This window comes from Hemicordylus capensis, chromosome 5 (assembly GCF_027244095.1).
Source record: "Hemicordylus capensis ecotype Gifberg chromosome 5, rHemCap1.1.pri, whole genome shotgun sequence".
Lineage (NCBI taxonomy): Eukaryota > Metazoa > Chordata > Lepidosauria > Squamata > Cordylidae > Hemicordylus > Hemicordylus capensis.
This window is the reverse complement of record NC_069661.1, coordinates 136,687,996-136,705,199: the sequence shown is the minus strand read 5'-3', so window position 1 is coordinate 136,705,199 and position 17,204 is coordinate 136,687,996. Positions and strand designations below refer to the sequence as shown.

Below are 17,204 nucleotides of genomic sequence, written 5' to 3'. Positions count from 1 at the left end.
CAGCCAGCACAGGAGCCCACCAATCTTTGTAGAGCTTCAGAAGTTCCGGCGGGATACAATTGTTTCCAGGTGCTTTCCCGCATTTCAGTTGCATGATTAATTGCTCTATCTCTTTAGTGGAGACCGGAGACCAGTGTGGTAATGAACCTATTTGAAGGGGGCCTTGAGGGGAGATATCATTATAAAGTGCCCGAAAATGAGTTTCCCATAATTCTGGGGTTATTGAGCAGGCCTGAGTGGAGTGTATCTTATTATTTGCTATTGAAATTAGTCTCCAAAAGCTCATCAATGCTAACCTTGTAAAACATCTGCTTTCAGACAAAGATGCTTTAATTTCTATTCCTGTAGCTAAGTTTAGTTATATTGCTTTTAAAAGGTATAATGGGATATCACCCCAATCTTAAACTGTATATACATGTATATACAGATATGTATATACATATTTTAATGTTTACTGGTTTTTACTCTCTGTTTGGTCAATAAAATTACATTACATTACAACAACAACAACAACAACAATAATAATAATAATAAATTCAATTTCATTACAACAGCAATCATGATACAGCAAACATTACAACAGCAATCATGATATACATGTAAAAATGTTTAAACTAGTTTCCCTAACCTATATTATATTTTTTGAAATAACACCACAAAGCATACAGTGAGAAGTAAAGAAAAAATCCTTATAGTTTCAACCTGTTGTTTCAACCTATAGTTACTTCCTTTTTTATATTTAATCTTTCTTAATCTCATATTTAAGAAAGAAAGATTCCAAGGTATTTCTTATAGTGCATCAAAAACAAAACTGCATCAAAAACAAAGCAGTTGATAGATTATTGAGATTCACTGAAGTCCAATAAAGGGTTAACATAAGAGTCCTGAGAGATTTTGAAAGCCTTCTTGGCCCAGAGATAAGGTATTCTGTCGAAGACGTAAAGAGTTGGAACTTACTCCATAGGAAAATGTGAAAAGTCTTAAGTCACTCCAAGTCTTAAGTCATTCCAAAAGTCTTAAGTCACTCCAATTTATTCTTTCCACTTTCTGGTGTTGAATTTCAAAGTTGTTGAATAATGATTACAAAATCCGAAAGGGAAAAAATTAGAATTAAAGAATACCCCCTTCCAAGTAAGAAAACGTAAGTGGCCTCTTCCACCAGCCCTCTTCTTGACACTGTAAATTGCTTCTAGGAAGATCAGTAAGAGGTTCAGAAAAGCAAAGTAAAAATACCGGAGATCTTGCATACTCCCTACTATAGTCCTCTCAGAGATTAATTAGGAAAGAAAAAGTAGATAGGTTGATTGCGAGCTCATCTCTTCATCGGCTTTGATGATACTTGCCTCTTCCGTTCAGCCAGTTCCTTAAGCACAAAGGTATATTCCGGGGGTTCATCCAGGGGAAAGCTCCCCAAACTCACCCCCTGGGAGGAAAAAATACAAGCATTTGCAATCCGATCTCCATCGTGATGATGAGAGATAATTGGACTGAGTGGGAGCCAAGGCACCTGGACAGCTAATCCGGTGCCTCTCTTCGAAATGCCATCTTCGCAAGTCGCCCATCTTTGCCCAACTTTGATTTTATTTGATTCGCTCTCGAATCATGCCGTTCATTTTATCATTAGCATCTGCAGTGCAGTGCAGTACATTGCAGGTGGGATGCACTGTCAACGTCAATGAATTGTATTCAGCAGTGGTGTGGACAAGTGAAGCCAGCTTGAACTAGGGCATGCTATTGCATGTATTGTATGTGTAGTTTGGCCCTCAGTTCACATGGCAACATTAAATGATTGTACATCAGACCCTCTGTAGTAAAAATAGCAAAAATAATTGGGAATCTTACATGAGATATTTATTACAGAGCAACCAATATCTGTCTAATCCTTTGTTCTGAACCTAGATTCTTCTTGTTTCCAATGGAGGAAAGTTTATGAAGAAGACTTTGATTGGTGAAGCATACATTTGGCTTGATAAAGTGGACCTCAGGAAAAGAATAGTAAACTGGCACAAACTTTTGGTCAGCTCAACACAAACACATTAAACAAAGATGTCTTCTTGGGACAAAGTTTTGTGTGATTCCAGAACTCTAGTTTGATATTGTGTTTAGCTCGGCTTTAAAAATATGGAGTCGGAAGAGCTACAAAGTACACTTCTGTGAGGGCTAGTCACACTTCTGTGAGGGCTGATGTGTTAATAAAACAGCAAAGAGAAAAACCAGCAACCCCCTGGGCAAAGAACAAGAAGATTGATCTTGAAGGCTCAGCAGGAGGTAATCTCTGGTTCAGAAGGAAGATCATTTTATGCAAAAAGGACCCAACGTGACTGCCTTTCACGGTCTCACTCAGAAGACTCAACCACTTTTGTCTGCACCTTAGAATATTTAACTGTTTACTATCCTGAGGTGTTGCACCAGGCACCATCGTGAGGTGCCCCAATAGCAAATAAATTACAATTATTTTTAAATGATGGCTGTGTTTCATAAATTAATTATGAACGAATTTCAGAATGCAGATCTATGCATTTCTACATGTTAGTGCTGTAGAACTGCCATCTGGGAATGTAAATTACAGAAACCTAGAAAGCTTGTCATTTTGATAGTTGTGATTTTGGAAAGGGTAATATAATTTGAGAAATGGTATTTATTGTTTGGACAAAAATGCTGTTCAGTATCTTTTTGAGATAGTAGTCTGCAAACAAACATGGGGTTCAAGTCAACATGGGGCTGATTCTAAAACTTTTAAGCACTGAGATGGCGATTGTTCCTTCTTACTGTCTTACATTTGTGAACTTGGGACTTTGTGTTTCAAACTGTCTGATTAAAAAGTAACCCAAATGTGACTTTCGATCCATCATGCGGAAGTCACCCCACTCATTTTGGGGGTTGTAGTTCAATAGAAACACTTGAAGGATGAATACAATGTATCTCACAGTTGCTCCTGGTGTAACAGTAACTAACTGCATGTAACTAGCTGCATGTATACAAAAGATGTTTCACTTTGGAAAACGAAAATATTGAAGGGAAGTTTTCTGCAACATTGCATTATAGTTAAATGGCCAGGTTTTTCTTTTTAAAAGAACCATTTCTAAAGTTTTATAAGTCATGTGTTGGAAGATTTTCCTGAAGCTTTCAAAATGAAGCTAAGATCGTGGCTTGCATATGAACGAAGTGAAAGTGATCAGAAAGTTTTTGTGTTCAAAGATGACAAAAACAATTAATTCTCTTTACAGTACTCTGATTTTATATCTTTATGACATAAATTAGGCAGGTTATTATATTTTACTTTTCAGGAAGAATGGCTTAACATCAAAAGCAAATCAACACAAAAATTTAAAGCTAAAACACACGGTTAGATCCACAATGATTGAGATGTGGTGGTTATTTTAATCAGTGAACCACTAATCAGTGGTGAAACTGAAATTTGATTTATACATCCACAATTCTGTACACCTTGGTTCAATATGTGAACCAACCAGAGGTTAACTGGTCTAATTTGACCTTTCTATCCCAATTGAAAAATATATAGTGAGAGAATTGTGGATGGATGTCTTCTCAGATTTCAGCTATCCCAGTAATTACTTCATTTCACTCCAATTTTTGGGAGCAAATATACCCCTCTCTCTCAAAAAAAAAGCTGCGTCATGTGGGACATTGAAGGTATGTCCAAAATCAGAGGTTTTGATGTTTTCCAAAACATCAAATTTGAATTACTAAGCAAAGTTAAAACGTCATGAAATATGCAATTTTGTGCAAACAGCTGGTAGTTTTGTTTTTGCTATGATTTATAATAATGGTGGTGAATAATATAGTAGTTGCCATGGAGATTTCCAACAGTAGAAAGCTTGCTAGAAAGCCTATATTTATCAGTCTTAAATGATCACGCTGCTGTTTCAACATACTATTTTGTAGGTATCAGAGTGAGGAATTCAGGAGGAAGCGAATGCTTCAAATTAATTACAGATATTTATTAGCGACTATTTTTGGCTTCGTTTTCTGCTCATTTCAGCTCACCAATCACCTCCTGTTAATTACAAAAAAGCCTTGTTAGTAAGATGGAGTCTGGGCATTTAAATTTATCAGTCAGGACAGCATGTTTTAAGCTTTTGGAACCATAATCACTATAATGTGCATGTTCACTTGATTGTAGTTAGACGAGGCAGGTTTTATTAGCAATGAATTGCCTTTCCTTTCATAGTTATGTTCACAAAGGTCCATCTAATAAATGTTTGCATCACAACTGAGACTAAGAGATGCCTCCAAAATGTGCCAAGTTATTTTTTGACCAAAAGTCTGGCTTGTACTGGAATCATTCTATGCAACAATAAATCATGTTGAAATGCAGTTTCCTTCTTATTAATGGAGACAACAAAATCCTTCTAGTGGCAATCTTTTTAAAAAGGAAATAATCATACAAGGACTTTTTTCGTTATTTTGATATCTGCCCCCCCCCATCTGTCATAGAAATGACTCTCATGAGTTCATTTGGAAATATGGCTTTCTGGTGGCACAATGCGTTTTATTTACATTTTTCTCTACCCATAAGTCTGATGAGAGTAGAAATCTCATACAAAAAGCTTAAAATGAGCTAACACACAGTATGTTTCTGTTGTGACTTTTTAGTGAGCAGCAGCCAGCTATGTTATTTCCTTTAATCCAAACAAGGCTTCTGTGATGAATGTTGATCTCATTGGTTATCATAATCCTTTAAAGGGATAGTATCCAGGAACAATATATTGCTTTATTATTATATCTTTACTATTGCCTCCTAAATTTCCTCCTTATATTGGTGCTTATATCAGAAGAAATATTATAGCACATGGGAAAAAATGTTACATTGTCATTACAACCTCATGTAAAATGTTACATTGTCATTACAACCTCATTGTCGAGTTACTTTTCTATACATTAAATGGTTTGACTGGGGCAGTGGGAGGTGGGGTGAGTACTGTAGCTGGTAACCAGCTGATATTGCTTCCTTCTCTGAAGACGAAGTAAAATGTAAACAGCTCTTATATTATATGTAAGCTAGCTTGCGAGAATTATTTAATTAGTATTGAGTTTCCTGGAAGCTCAATTAAGATCAAATAGATGTTAGTATATTTTTATTATTTTAGTATTTGAATTGTACATGATGCTATCTCAAGTACTTAATTTTCATTGCTGTGTAAAACGTTCCACCACTTATATATAAATAGATACATCTATATGTGAGGAAAACATGAACCTAAATAATCACATCTTGTAGGTGGTGAGGATACAGAAAGAAAAAGAACATATCAACCAACATCATGTTCAGGGATTCTTCATGTATTCCTGGCCATTTTTCAAGGCAGAAGCAAGTTCTTTACTATTATTCGATTCAAATAATATCTGGATACTTTCTCTTTAAACCATGGATTGCATGTTGATGTTTTCTCCATATGCTTCTATTATTTACTTTGACAAGAAACAAATGGGTTTTTAAACTATGTGTTATTTACAGAATAACAAACTAGGTGACTTGAAAGACAGCAGTTTTCTTAATTTGTTACTTTCTTGTAAATATGCATTTTTGTATTGAGAAACAAAAATGAGTTTGGATTCCAAATCCCATCTGACATTCCAAGCATGTCAGTGTCAATACAAGTTGATTGTATCTTGTATAGATGTTAAGTGGCGTGCCCAGGTGCTCAGCAGTCACTGACTAACATTTGTGCCATCATCCTGTTAGACAACATGTACAGCATACCTGATATTTGAGACGGGGGAAACCACTTGCCCTGGGAATAAAATTTAAAAAGTAACAACCACCATCAGTAGTCCTTGAAGATATGTAATATTTCCACAACGAATGTTGCATGCATCAATGGTGGGTTGTTAATATATCTTTTTCACTTGAATGAATTCTTTGATGGTTTTTTCCCTTCTGTTTCACCAAGAAAACGTTAAATACAAAAGTTGTTCTAAAAGTTGTACAAAAGGAAACAAACAAGAAATATGACAAATTGTATAAAGAGAAAAATGCTTGTAAAGCTGTTGATTTTCACTCTGTGTATAAAATCCATGTCATGGTTTTGTGATTGTATACAGGATGTAACTTGAGAACTTATGCAAATTGTGTTGTATAAAGACTGTTAAACTCAGTCTAATAAATATTTAAAATATCTACTTTGGATTTTCCCCCCCATTATATGTTTGTCCTGAATATTACTCACCTTGGAGGACAGGCCAATAACTGTCAGACCAAAATAAGAATAACCTATTTCTTCTTCTTTAATTTATCTAACATATTTTTTTAGACCCAACAGAAGTCTCAGGGCAGTATACAAAAACATATAATAAAATTTAATAAAATAAAATAAAAAACAAACATCAACAGAAGCTCCCATATGACTGTAAATTACTGGTGCTACTGGGGCGGAGGATGTGTCTGCTTCAGTGTATGTGGAGCATAGGAGGTCGTCCTCACCCCACCCCACCGTGTGTCGCCCTGATTGCCACAACACCCTGGTGCATGTCCAGAACAAGCTGGTGCGGAGAGTCAGGCACTGGAAAAAACGCTGTCAACAGAAATATATTTTCCCCCTTCTAGGGGCATTCTGCCATTGCAGCTTCATTCAGAATTCAGCATTTTGCCACTGCCACTTAATTCAGAATTCACTCTGCTTAACAAAGTTGAATTTGTGTAGCCTCAAACATCTGATAACACAATACAACACTGCCTCGCTCTCTACGGAATGACACTCTTTTTTATCAGTGTTAGGAGAACACTGATCAACCCTGAACACATCCTTTTAAAAAAATAAACACATGGAAAGAAGCATCTAGAAAAGTACAGCACTTTACTTAATTTAATGTTAATATATGAACATTAGAAGCTGGCTGACGGAGAGTATTTTTAGTGAAGGGTGTTCAAACTTTGTATTGCAAAAAGAGACCAGTACTTTTCTTTTAAATGGTTAAAAAATTTCGGTTAAAATGTCAAGGAAAGAGAACCTTGGGTGTTAACATACAAACTAACGTACAAACTATATCCACAGCTATACTGCTGGACGACCTTTTTACTGCTGAATGACCATTTTCTTCTCCTGTATAAATTGGTGGATTGGATTGAGACAAATGATGTTCTGGCCCCGGAGCAGGCTGGCTTTCGGGCGGGCTGGTCTACCCTGGAGCACGCCTTCACTCTACAATTCTTATCTGAAAAATATTCTAGTAAGCCAGCTTCCGGACTTTATGTCGCCTTTATTGATCTTAAATCCGCATTCGATCTTATATCCCATGAAACGCTCTGGCGTAAACTGTAGGATCTTTCAATAGACAGAAGGTTGCTATTATTGATTTCTTCCTTGTGTGAAGGCGCCTTTCTGAAAGTTCGCTGCAATGCACTGGGGTCCCTTTTGACTGCGATACAGGGGCGTGAGGCAGGGTTGCATCCTGGCTCCCTTATTATTTAATCTATACATTAACTCGGAGGTCCCTTTCGTATCTACACCTTCTATGCATCCTCCCAAAATAGCAAATAAGCATGTATCTATCCTTTTATATGCGGATGATATGGCAATCATGTCCCAAACCCCAATTGGTTTGAGATGTGCCTTGGGCCTTCTTTCAAAATTTTGTTCCCAAGAGTTCATTGAAATAAATTATGAAAAAACTAAAGTCCTAGTCTTTGCAAAACGGCCTAGGCAATATTGTCAATGGTCATAGGTCAACTCCTTTCAATATCTAGGAGTGGTTTTTCATTCATCAGGGTCACACAATGCCCACCTCAAATCTACTTTGTTGACAGCACAGCTAACCACTAATCTAATTACATCTTTTCATTTCTTGAGGGGGGGTTCTTATATCCCCGCTGCAGTTAAACTATTTGTATCTAAAGTCCACCCTCAAGTGTTGTACGGAGCCCAGATAGGACCTGTTACCAACTTTACGGCTCCTGTATGATTAGGCTGGAGAGAGGGGGTCGTTTCTTGAAAGTCAGCTGATGTGTTGACAAAAAATACCCTCAGAATATTGGATAATATTTAGAAGTTTAATAGAAATTTATTATAATTCACCACTCTCATAGTCTCCCTCTACAAAAATTTGGGAAATTTGGGACATATCTAGTATTAGTATCTGGTTCTCTTTGTACCCAAATCTAGTATTATCTGGTTCTCTTTGTAAAGATACTTTGGACCTACATTGGATCTATACCTCACGCACAACCCTGGCTAATGGATAGTTTTAAAAATTGAGTTAGATGCCTCGGTGGCACTGCTCAATGCATGTGCAGCCAAACCAGGCCAAATTTGCCCCTCGCCATAGACACTGTGGCTGGGTGTAACTCCCATTTTAGTAGTGTTCCAGAGCACACGCCTTTAATTTCTCCTATGTAAATAAGCAGGGATCTTTTGCTTCTTTGGTGGAAAATGAAATTGGATAGATTGTTGTGGAGACCACATCACTACCTTCCAGGCCTAATGGCCCACTGTGATAGGAAGTCACTGTGGACCCAGAAGGAATTATATTCTGATCATCATAGGATGGCCATCAGATGTGGCACCATGTAACAGGTGTAGTTTTAGTCTATCAAAGGTTTGAACCAAATATAGACCTGCATAGTTCTCTGCTCTATCCTTGCTGGACTCCCAGCAAGCGATGCAGTACACTATTTCATCCTGGAACTAATAAGCATACTGATTTATATATTTTTTCTAAGTCTCATCTGCTCATACCCCTGCTTCTTTCTCTGCAACATTCCATCATAGGTTCTGCCACAGGGGCATTCTCTCATCACTTGGCTATCTCTGGATGGATTCCTAGCCACTTCCTCTCCACCAGTGATGCCGAGATGAAAAATTGTGTTTTCTGGGATGCCATGCACGTGCCATACCTTAGTTTAAAGTGGCTGGCACTATCCCTTCAAGTTTAATTTTGACCTCCCTCAAGGTCTGTTCTGTGGGTTGTGAAGCCCCAAAGCCATGGTCCATCCCACATGGTCCTACGTGCACTAGCAATGCAGTGTCCTGGCCACGGCCCAAGTGGCTTTGAGGGCCTCAAGTTGACTGGCACTCAGCCTCCTGTCTGCCAAGGAATGAAAGTTCCCCGAGGTGTTTCCTGCCACCACATCCATCCTGTCCCTCCCCGCCTCAAATCGAGGTGAGTTCAGTATGGTCATCAGCTTGCTCCCTTTAATTTCCACTTGATGGACCTTCAACTGGCTCACACTGCTGAAGACCCGCCGTTGCGTTTGTGTCACAATCCACGCATAGATGTACTTGTTCCGGAAACTTTTTTACAACTGTGGTTGGACCCCCCCTCCCTGCCCCACAGCCCCAGAAATACTCCCACCTTTGCCTTGAACCAGTTCTTCATCCTGCCCTTTTTCTTTCGCTTGCTAGCCTGTTGAATCAATTGTTGGGCTTAAATTCCAAGTTTTGTAAATGCATTTGCAGATGTTTTTTTAACTTTAAACCCAGCACAGTGGGGCATATATCAGAATGATTCGGAGACTCCTGTGAGTGCTGCTTTAAACCAATTCTGTCCTACAATTGTCATCTACCTCTGTTTTCTCCAGACAAAAATCTGCTATTTTCCCAAACCACTCCCCCATTCAGCTGCCTTCTTAGGGCGAATGAAAGGGAGAGAGGGGGGAAAATAAAGCCAAGTGACAAACAGTTGTTTAACTGACAATTGCTCTCCTTTCTGATCTTGCTATCCTTTCTTAGTTGCAGGGTGTCATTTTACTTTTCAAAACCTTTTCATTATAGCCAGGAATCAAATAACTAGTGTGCGAGCAGCTTCCAAGGCCATGTGTCAATTATAAGAGACAAACTTCAGCAGCTTCTTTAAAAGTTCCAAATCACATATTGAAGCCCACATTCAGGCTTCAACTTTTCTGACCCCTATGTAATATTGATTTTATCTATTACAGGCAGATCTGCCAAGCAGACCTACCAATCAATTTTTACCTGAGAAAACAGATTTCATGTACACCACTGGCTTAAAACGAGCTGGTAGTGTGCATGTGTGAAATATATATATATCCAGTTTTTAAAGTGCTTAAAGGCAAAATATTCACATTTCAGCCCTGTGGTTTTTTCCCTGTTATTGCAAGTAGTCTATCACACAGCAACCTTCTGCTTGTTAGCAACAGGTGTTATCTTCCTTGCAAGTGGATGAGGGGATTTTTTAAGAGTAAATTCCAAGTCCGAAATGACCTTGCACACCAGACAACTCACAATAGTTAGTTCTGGAATCTGCTTAGCCAGTGGAGGGGCCTCATAGAAAGAGGGACTGTGAAACTGATCCCCTGATTTATATTGTTGATGTTCAGATCTTGGGGCAACCAGTCCACTGCCATATAAGCTACTTGTCCCCAAGTATCATAAAAAAACTGGGAGCTCACATTGCGGTGCAGCTCCTGAGCATTGCAAAAGTGCAAGCTCCAAGCCTGGACATGCAGGCAGGTAAACAAAGAGGCTTCTGGGAGCCGGGCAGAATAAATGCAGCTGGTAACAGTCATCCTGTTGATGCCCCAATACAATAAAGTAATACATGAATGATACAAAGATATTGGAATGCAACTGGCTTGCCAATGTAGCCAGGAGAAATTGCGAATATAAATACATAGATTAAAAAGGGATTAAAACTTTTTAAAGATTAAAACTTTTTAATCTATGTATTCACATTTGCTTGACAGAAAAGCTTGACAAAAAAGGTAGCTATGATGGTTGGGGAACTCTAGTGGCAGAGCATTTCAACTGCAGGCTTTGGACATTTTGTGGTTTGTGATTTTTATCCTGCAGTTAAATAGCTACTCTATGACCCCTGTCACCAGGGGTCATAGAGTAGAGACAGGTAGGACAGCTAGGGAGACCCTTACTCACTACCTCTACAACCAATGCTCCAAACATCTGTCTGAAATCTGTCTGAAAGTCTGAAAGTAGTTGGTGTATCCATACTACTACTTTGCACGTTTTGCTTACATAAATGTATTCTGCTTCTGTGGATGACTGTGCAGAATTTGGAGTCCAATTTTTGGCACCATTTTCATACAAGAATGTCCACTTGTGGACATGGTCTTTCTTCACCCTAGTTTGGGATTAATCACCAATACATCATGTGCAGTACCTTATAAGTATCTTCCCAGTCTTCTGCCTGCTATCTAATCCTTGTTGGTTGCTGCACTTACTTTTCTGCTCATGATTCCCACTGCTGAGGCAATATCTGGCCTTGTCACTGTGGCAGTATACAGATGTTTTCCAATTGCTTCTCTTGATTGTTGGCTGGTAAAGGCTTGCTCCAGCTTGCTTCCAGAAATTTGCATCCATTGGCAGACTGACTACATTGGCATCTGTCAGTCCCAGGCATTCTAAAAGATCCCTTATTTTCTGCTTCTGATTGAGAAGGAATGTCCCATTCTCTTCTCTTTCTATTTGGATGGCAAGGTAATAGGAGATGCTTCTGAATTCCTTCACCTCTCTTTCCTTTTTCAAGTGTGGTACAATCTCAAGACTTCCTTCATGTGCAAGAAACAAGTCATCCACACAAGTCAGGATGCAAGTCCATCTATTGTCTCTGAATCTTGAATATAGGCAGGGATCAGCTTTTCCTTGTGTGAACCCCTTAAGCAGTTTCTCATCCTATGTTCTGTTTCACATTCCGTAGCTCTGCCCTACTTGCTTTAAGCCATAGATGCTCTTTTTTTGCAAGTTGCTTACGAGCCCCTTCTTTCCAGGTTCCTCAAAGCCTGGGAGGACATGTAGATGTCTTCCTCGATTTCCCCACAACGGAAGACAGTCTTAACATCAAAGTGTTCAACTTACAGCTTTCTGGCTGCTGCCACTCTGAGCAATATTCTAATTGAAGTTTATTTTACAGCTGGTGCAAAAGTCTCATCATAGACCTGACCATAGATTTGGGAGTATCCTTTGGCTACTAGTCTAGTTTTGTAGTGCTGTACATCCCCTTCTGCATCCTGCTTGACTTTGGAGACCCACTTGCATCCCATAGTCTTTCTTCCTGTGGCTAGTTCCACAAGTCTCCAAGTCTCATTTTGCTGCATCTAGTCATTTCCAGTAGAGAGGGATCTTTTCTCTCTGCTACACCATTTAGCTGAGGCATATATTTCTGGAATATTTTGATATATAATCCTATTTTCCTTCATAAATTCTCTCATATCATAACATGTGGCCTCACTCCTTTATTAAGTATGCTGCACTGACATCTCCTGGCCATTTCTTTGCATGCATCTGCTTTAAGATATCTGATTAATCTGCTCATCTGAAGATCAACTTTAAAAATCTTTGATGCCATAAGCAATCACAATTTGTGTGTTGGCAGAAGCCTGCGATATTTGCTTGTGCACTTAACAGTCTAATTGAAAAAGTCCATCATCACACATATGAGCAGTCATAATTCATTCACAATCTTTGGAAATATACCATTTATAATATAATAGTCTCAAAAACCTGCTGACCAATCTGTACATCCCCTCCTGCTTGACCTTGAAGACCTACTTGCATCCCATAGTCTTTCAGCCACAGTGGGCAGGACCTTGAGGGCCATGCAGCAGTAAGATAAGTGTGTCTTAGTGCTCAAAAGGAGCTAGAAGGGGGATGAGAGAGGATGGGAGGAAGGTAACAAAGCAAGGTAATAAAATGAATGAATGAATGACCAAGAAAACAAGAGGGGAAAGGAGAAGCCAAGTTCTAGGGTTTGATTTCTGGCTGTCTGGAAGTGTTTGTGCCTTTGACAGAGGAGAAAACCGAGTTGGGGATTCATTCCAGGTAAGGGCACCAGCTTCTGAGTGGGCTCACATTCCTGAGATGTGCCAGTTTTACTGCTGGTGTTGTATACAATGCTCAGACCAGAGGAGTTTTGCTCCCAGGAGATTTGCTAACAGATATCGAAGGACTTTTGTCGGAGATTGGGAAACTCTGTGGGGAAGCACAGAAGTAGTGCCCCTTCATCACAGAGGAGATACTCAGTTCAAGAATAAGATGAGTACTACCCAATCTTTGTAATTCCCTTGGAGAACAAAACTAAAAACCATTAATTAGCTGACAACTGTACCTAGTGCTTAGCTTCAAGCCTCAAATACTCTAAATAGCCAATAAAATTAATGATGAAAGTAGAATGCCAGCAGGGGAGGGGTTACTTCCCAGTGTATTCCACAGTGTGTCTCAGGTATGACTATCTGCCCGAGGGGCAGAAGTCGTGGGGGTGCGTTCAGTGTAAAGGGCTCACAGGGAACAAGTTTGTTCCCTTGAAGCCAAGGTGGCTGACCTGGAGAAGCTCAGGGAGGCAGAGTGGTGTGTGGATGAGACCCTCAGGGATCTGGTAGAGGCACAGGCTGATGGTGCTTCTGCTATCATGGAGAACGAGGTTATCAGGGAAGGAAGACATCGGTCTGAGGAAGAGGGGAAGATTCCCTTAGCAGAGAACCCTTCCTAGGGTGATGCACCTATAGCCTCTCACACACAGGATACTCCAGGGGTTGGGGGCCTGGTATTGGGCGAATCATTGGGGCATAGAGCCATGTAACCACATGGTTACTTGCCTGCCTGGTGCAAAGGTTGCGGACTTCACGCTGTGTCTAGGTAGGTTTTAGGCAGTGCTGAAGAGGAGTCATCTGTGCACGTTGGCACCTACAATGTTGGGGAAAGCAGTGGGGAGGTCCAGGAAGCCAAATTTAGGCTCATAGGTAGCATACTGAAGTCTAGGAACCTCAGGGTAGTGTTCTTTGAACTGCTACCTGTTCTACAGGCAAGAACAGCTAGACAGGTGGAGCTGAGGGGTCTCAATGTGTAGTGCTAGGAGGAGGGGTTTAGATTCATTAGACACTGGGATACATTTGGGGGGGAGTGAAGCGTCTACAAAAGGGATGGACTCCACTTGAACCAAGACAGAACCAGTCTGCTGTCACTTAAACTCCAGAAGGTTGCAGAGCAGCTTGTAAAAATGACACCTGGGGGATTGCCGTCAGGATCTGGCAGGAACTGGTGTGTATTTTGGAGAAACCAGACGGGGACAGAGCCAGGAGCTGAGCAGAAGGAAACACAGGACAGCTTGTCAACTGCATCAAATGATGCTAACATCAGCACCAGGTGAGGGACCTGGCACATAGGTGTCTATTTACCAAAGCCAGAAGCCTCTGAACCAAGATGAGCTGGAGTACTTGGTTACTAATGACTATGTAACCAAGTACTCCTATATTACAGCAGTTGCACTGGCTGCCAACACGTGCTGGTTATACAAAGTGCTGGTTATAACCTATAAAGACCTAAACAGCTTAGTCCCACGGTACTTAAAGAGAGCGTCTTCTTCTGCATGATCCCCATCGTCCACTGCATACTTCAGGGGAGGCCACCCAGGGATAGGCAGGGGGGGTCGCTCCGAGACTTTGGAACACGCGTCCCGTGGGAATAAGAGTTTCCCCATCTCTATCAACTTTTTTAAAGTGTTTAAAGACTCCTCTTTTTACCCAGGCCTTTTAGCTTTTTAACGATGTAATTTTTAAAATTTTGTCTTGTTTATTGATTTGTTTTAAACTGTTTTTAGTATTTAATTGATTTTCATGTTTTGGTTTTGTTTGTTGTGACCCGCCTGAGACCGTGGGTTGGGGCAGTAGAAAATGCGCGAAATGAATGAATGAATGAATGAATGAATAATAAATATGTAGATATGGTGGGTGTAACAGAAACCTGGTGGAATGGTGAGAACCAATGGGACACGATTATTCCTGTATATACTCTATAGAAGGGACAGGGAGGGGAGGAGTGCCACTGTATATTAAAGAAGGCACAGATTCCAATAAGCTAAAAACAAAAAAACAAAAACCACACACCTAGGTGGACCGGAGTCCTCCACAGAATAATTATGGGTAACATTACAAGGACTGAAAGGGAATGTGTTACTAGGGATTTGCTAGCGCACTCTGTATCAAAGCACTGAGAGGGACCTGGAGTTGGCGAAAGAAATAAGAGGCATCAAAGAGAGACAGAGCAGTAATAATGGGTGAATTCTACTACCCACACATAGACTGGGTAAATTCACATTCAGGTAATGACAGAGAGGACAAATTTCTAGACATGCTAAATGACTGTGCCTTAGTTGCGGAACCAACTAGAGAAATGGCAACTTCTGATTTAATCCTGTGTGGTGCCCAGGACCTTGTGCAAGTTGTCAGAGCTGAAGAACCATGGGGTAGCAGTAACCATTGTGTGATCCAATTCAGCATATATACAGGTGGAGAATATCCAACACAGATGTGTAAGTTGAAATGGAAAATCAGGATGGTCGCTCCAGAAAGCATGGAACTAGAAGCACAGTTGGAATGTATACCCAGGAGGAGGAAAGTTACCACAAGTTCAGGATGATGCCAGCATGGCGAACAAGTAGAGTCAGGGAAGAATATTGAAGTCCTGAAAAATGAAGAGAACAGGAAGAAACATAAACTCTGGCAAAGAAAACAAAAAATTCAAGGAGACATTAAGAGCTGCAAATAAAGAGTTCGAGGAGCATATAGCTAGAAGTGTCAAGGGGAATAACAAAAATGTTTTTAAATATATCAGAAGTAGAAAACCTGCCAAAGAGGCAGTTAGATCATTAGATGATGAAGGTGTGAAAGTGATTATTAAGGAGAATAAGGAGAGTGCAGGGAAGCTGAATTTCTTTGCCTCTGTCTTTGTGGAACAGGATATTGACTATATACTCTCTCCAGAATTAAGCTTTTCATGTCAGCACCCATGGGTGCCTACCATTCACCATGGTTTTGTGCCCCTAACAGGGGCCCAACATGCAGTGGCACAACTAAAAAGACACCACGCTGAAAAGAGGGGTTTAGACACATTCGTGATGGACACATCAATGGCTACTTGTCTAGTGGCTGTGGGTCATCGCCAGCCTCTCAATTCCAGTTGCAGGGGAGCAACAGCACATACCTCTTGCCTGTGGACTCCTGCAAAGAAATCTGGTGGGCCACTGTGTGAAACCGGATGCTGGATTAGATGGGCTTTGTGCCTTATCCTGCAAGGCTGTTCTTATGTTCTTAAAGGAGAATGATTTAAATACTTGACCAGAGACTTCCCAATTCCAATCACATTTATCTGAAATACCTAGCTGCAATCTCACTACTGGAACCCACACTCCCTTAGATGCATCTTTCGCTCTGAAGCTGCACGAGCTTGTGACAGACCCAGGAACTCACTATCCAGGACCCATGTCCTTTCAGGCACGAGGGCTAGTTTTGCTGATAGGTCCATTGCTTAGCTCTGTTAAACCTGCAGAGGCCACTACATCCTTTAAACCTGACTGGGTCACTAGGCTGAGGGCTCATTCCAAATAGCCAAGTCTGTCATCCCCAATTCTTGGCAGTTGCCCAAATAATACCTGCAGAGTTAGCTCCAGAGGGATGTGTACAAAACCAGATGGCCTGTTTGGTTCGAATTTGAACTAGCTTCGAACCAGGGTTGGTAGGTTCAGTTTTGGTTTGGCTCAAAATTGTGCATCCCTCCCATAGGGAATAATGGGGATTTGAGGCAGCCCCATTCATCCCACTTGTGGGGGGGAGCGGGGCAAGTGTGTGGCAGGTTGTGTGGCACAAAGTGTGTGGCACAACTCCCCCCAACGTCCCGAAGCTGGTGGGGTTTATGGAGGGTTTTTTGCTTTTAGGATTTTAAGAATTATTTAGGACAGAGGCCAAACTCTACAGTATATTTTCTGGTCTGTGTATATATAGGTGTATGGAGAGATCTTGATAGGGATTCATTGAGGGAACTCAATGAATGTAGTGACACAACTTAAAAGACACCACACTGAAAACCAAAAGACCACCACAGCTGCTTGAGCAAACCAGGGTCCAATCAAGACCAAGTGTTACCAGCACATGAAAACACTGGCTCTGGACATTGGTTGGTGGAAAGGAGATGGGGAGCACAGCAACCACCGCCAGGTCTGGCCAGATATTGCAGTGGGTTGTGTAGAACTGTGACCCATCTCTGGATCTTCCACCACAGGCTGCAAGTACCGGGCAACACATTGCACAGCACTGGTGGGCTGTGTTTTCCAATTGTTGTGTTTAATTTCCATAAGTTGCTTTTCTGTCCCATTTCCTCAAATTGCAGCCAACCTGTGATTCAATTATGAGCTGACCAAATTTTATCTCCAGTTAAGCCTTTTTGTAAATATACAGGTGAAACTCGGAAAATTAGAATATCATGCAAAAGTTCATTAATTTC

At 40.5% G+C, this 17,204-nt stretch overlaps 1 protein-coding gene across 11 annotated transcripts in view; it reads left to right on the top strand.

Annotated features, from left to right (window-relative positions):
* The window catches only part of PCLO (piccolo presynaptic cytomatrix protein), a 381,716-nt gene extending 375,571 nt beyond the window's left edge, over nucleotides 1–6,145 (top strand). For all 11 annotated transcript variants that reach the window (XM_053252849.1, XM_053252847.1, XM_053252845.1 and 8 more), the window contains one exon: nucleotides 1,900–6,145. In XM_053252849.1, the coding sequence (XP_053108824.1) occupies nucleotides 1,900–2,040 (141 nt within the window). In that variant the 3' untranslated portion in view covers nucleotides 2,041–6,145. The remainder of the gene's footprint in view (nucleotides 1–1,899) is intronic.
* Nucleotides 6,146–17,204: the final 11,059 nt, after the last annotated feature.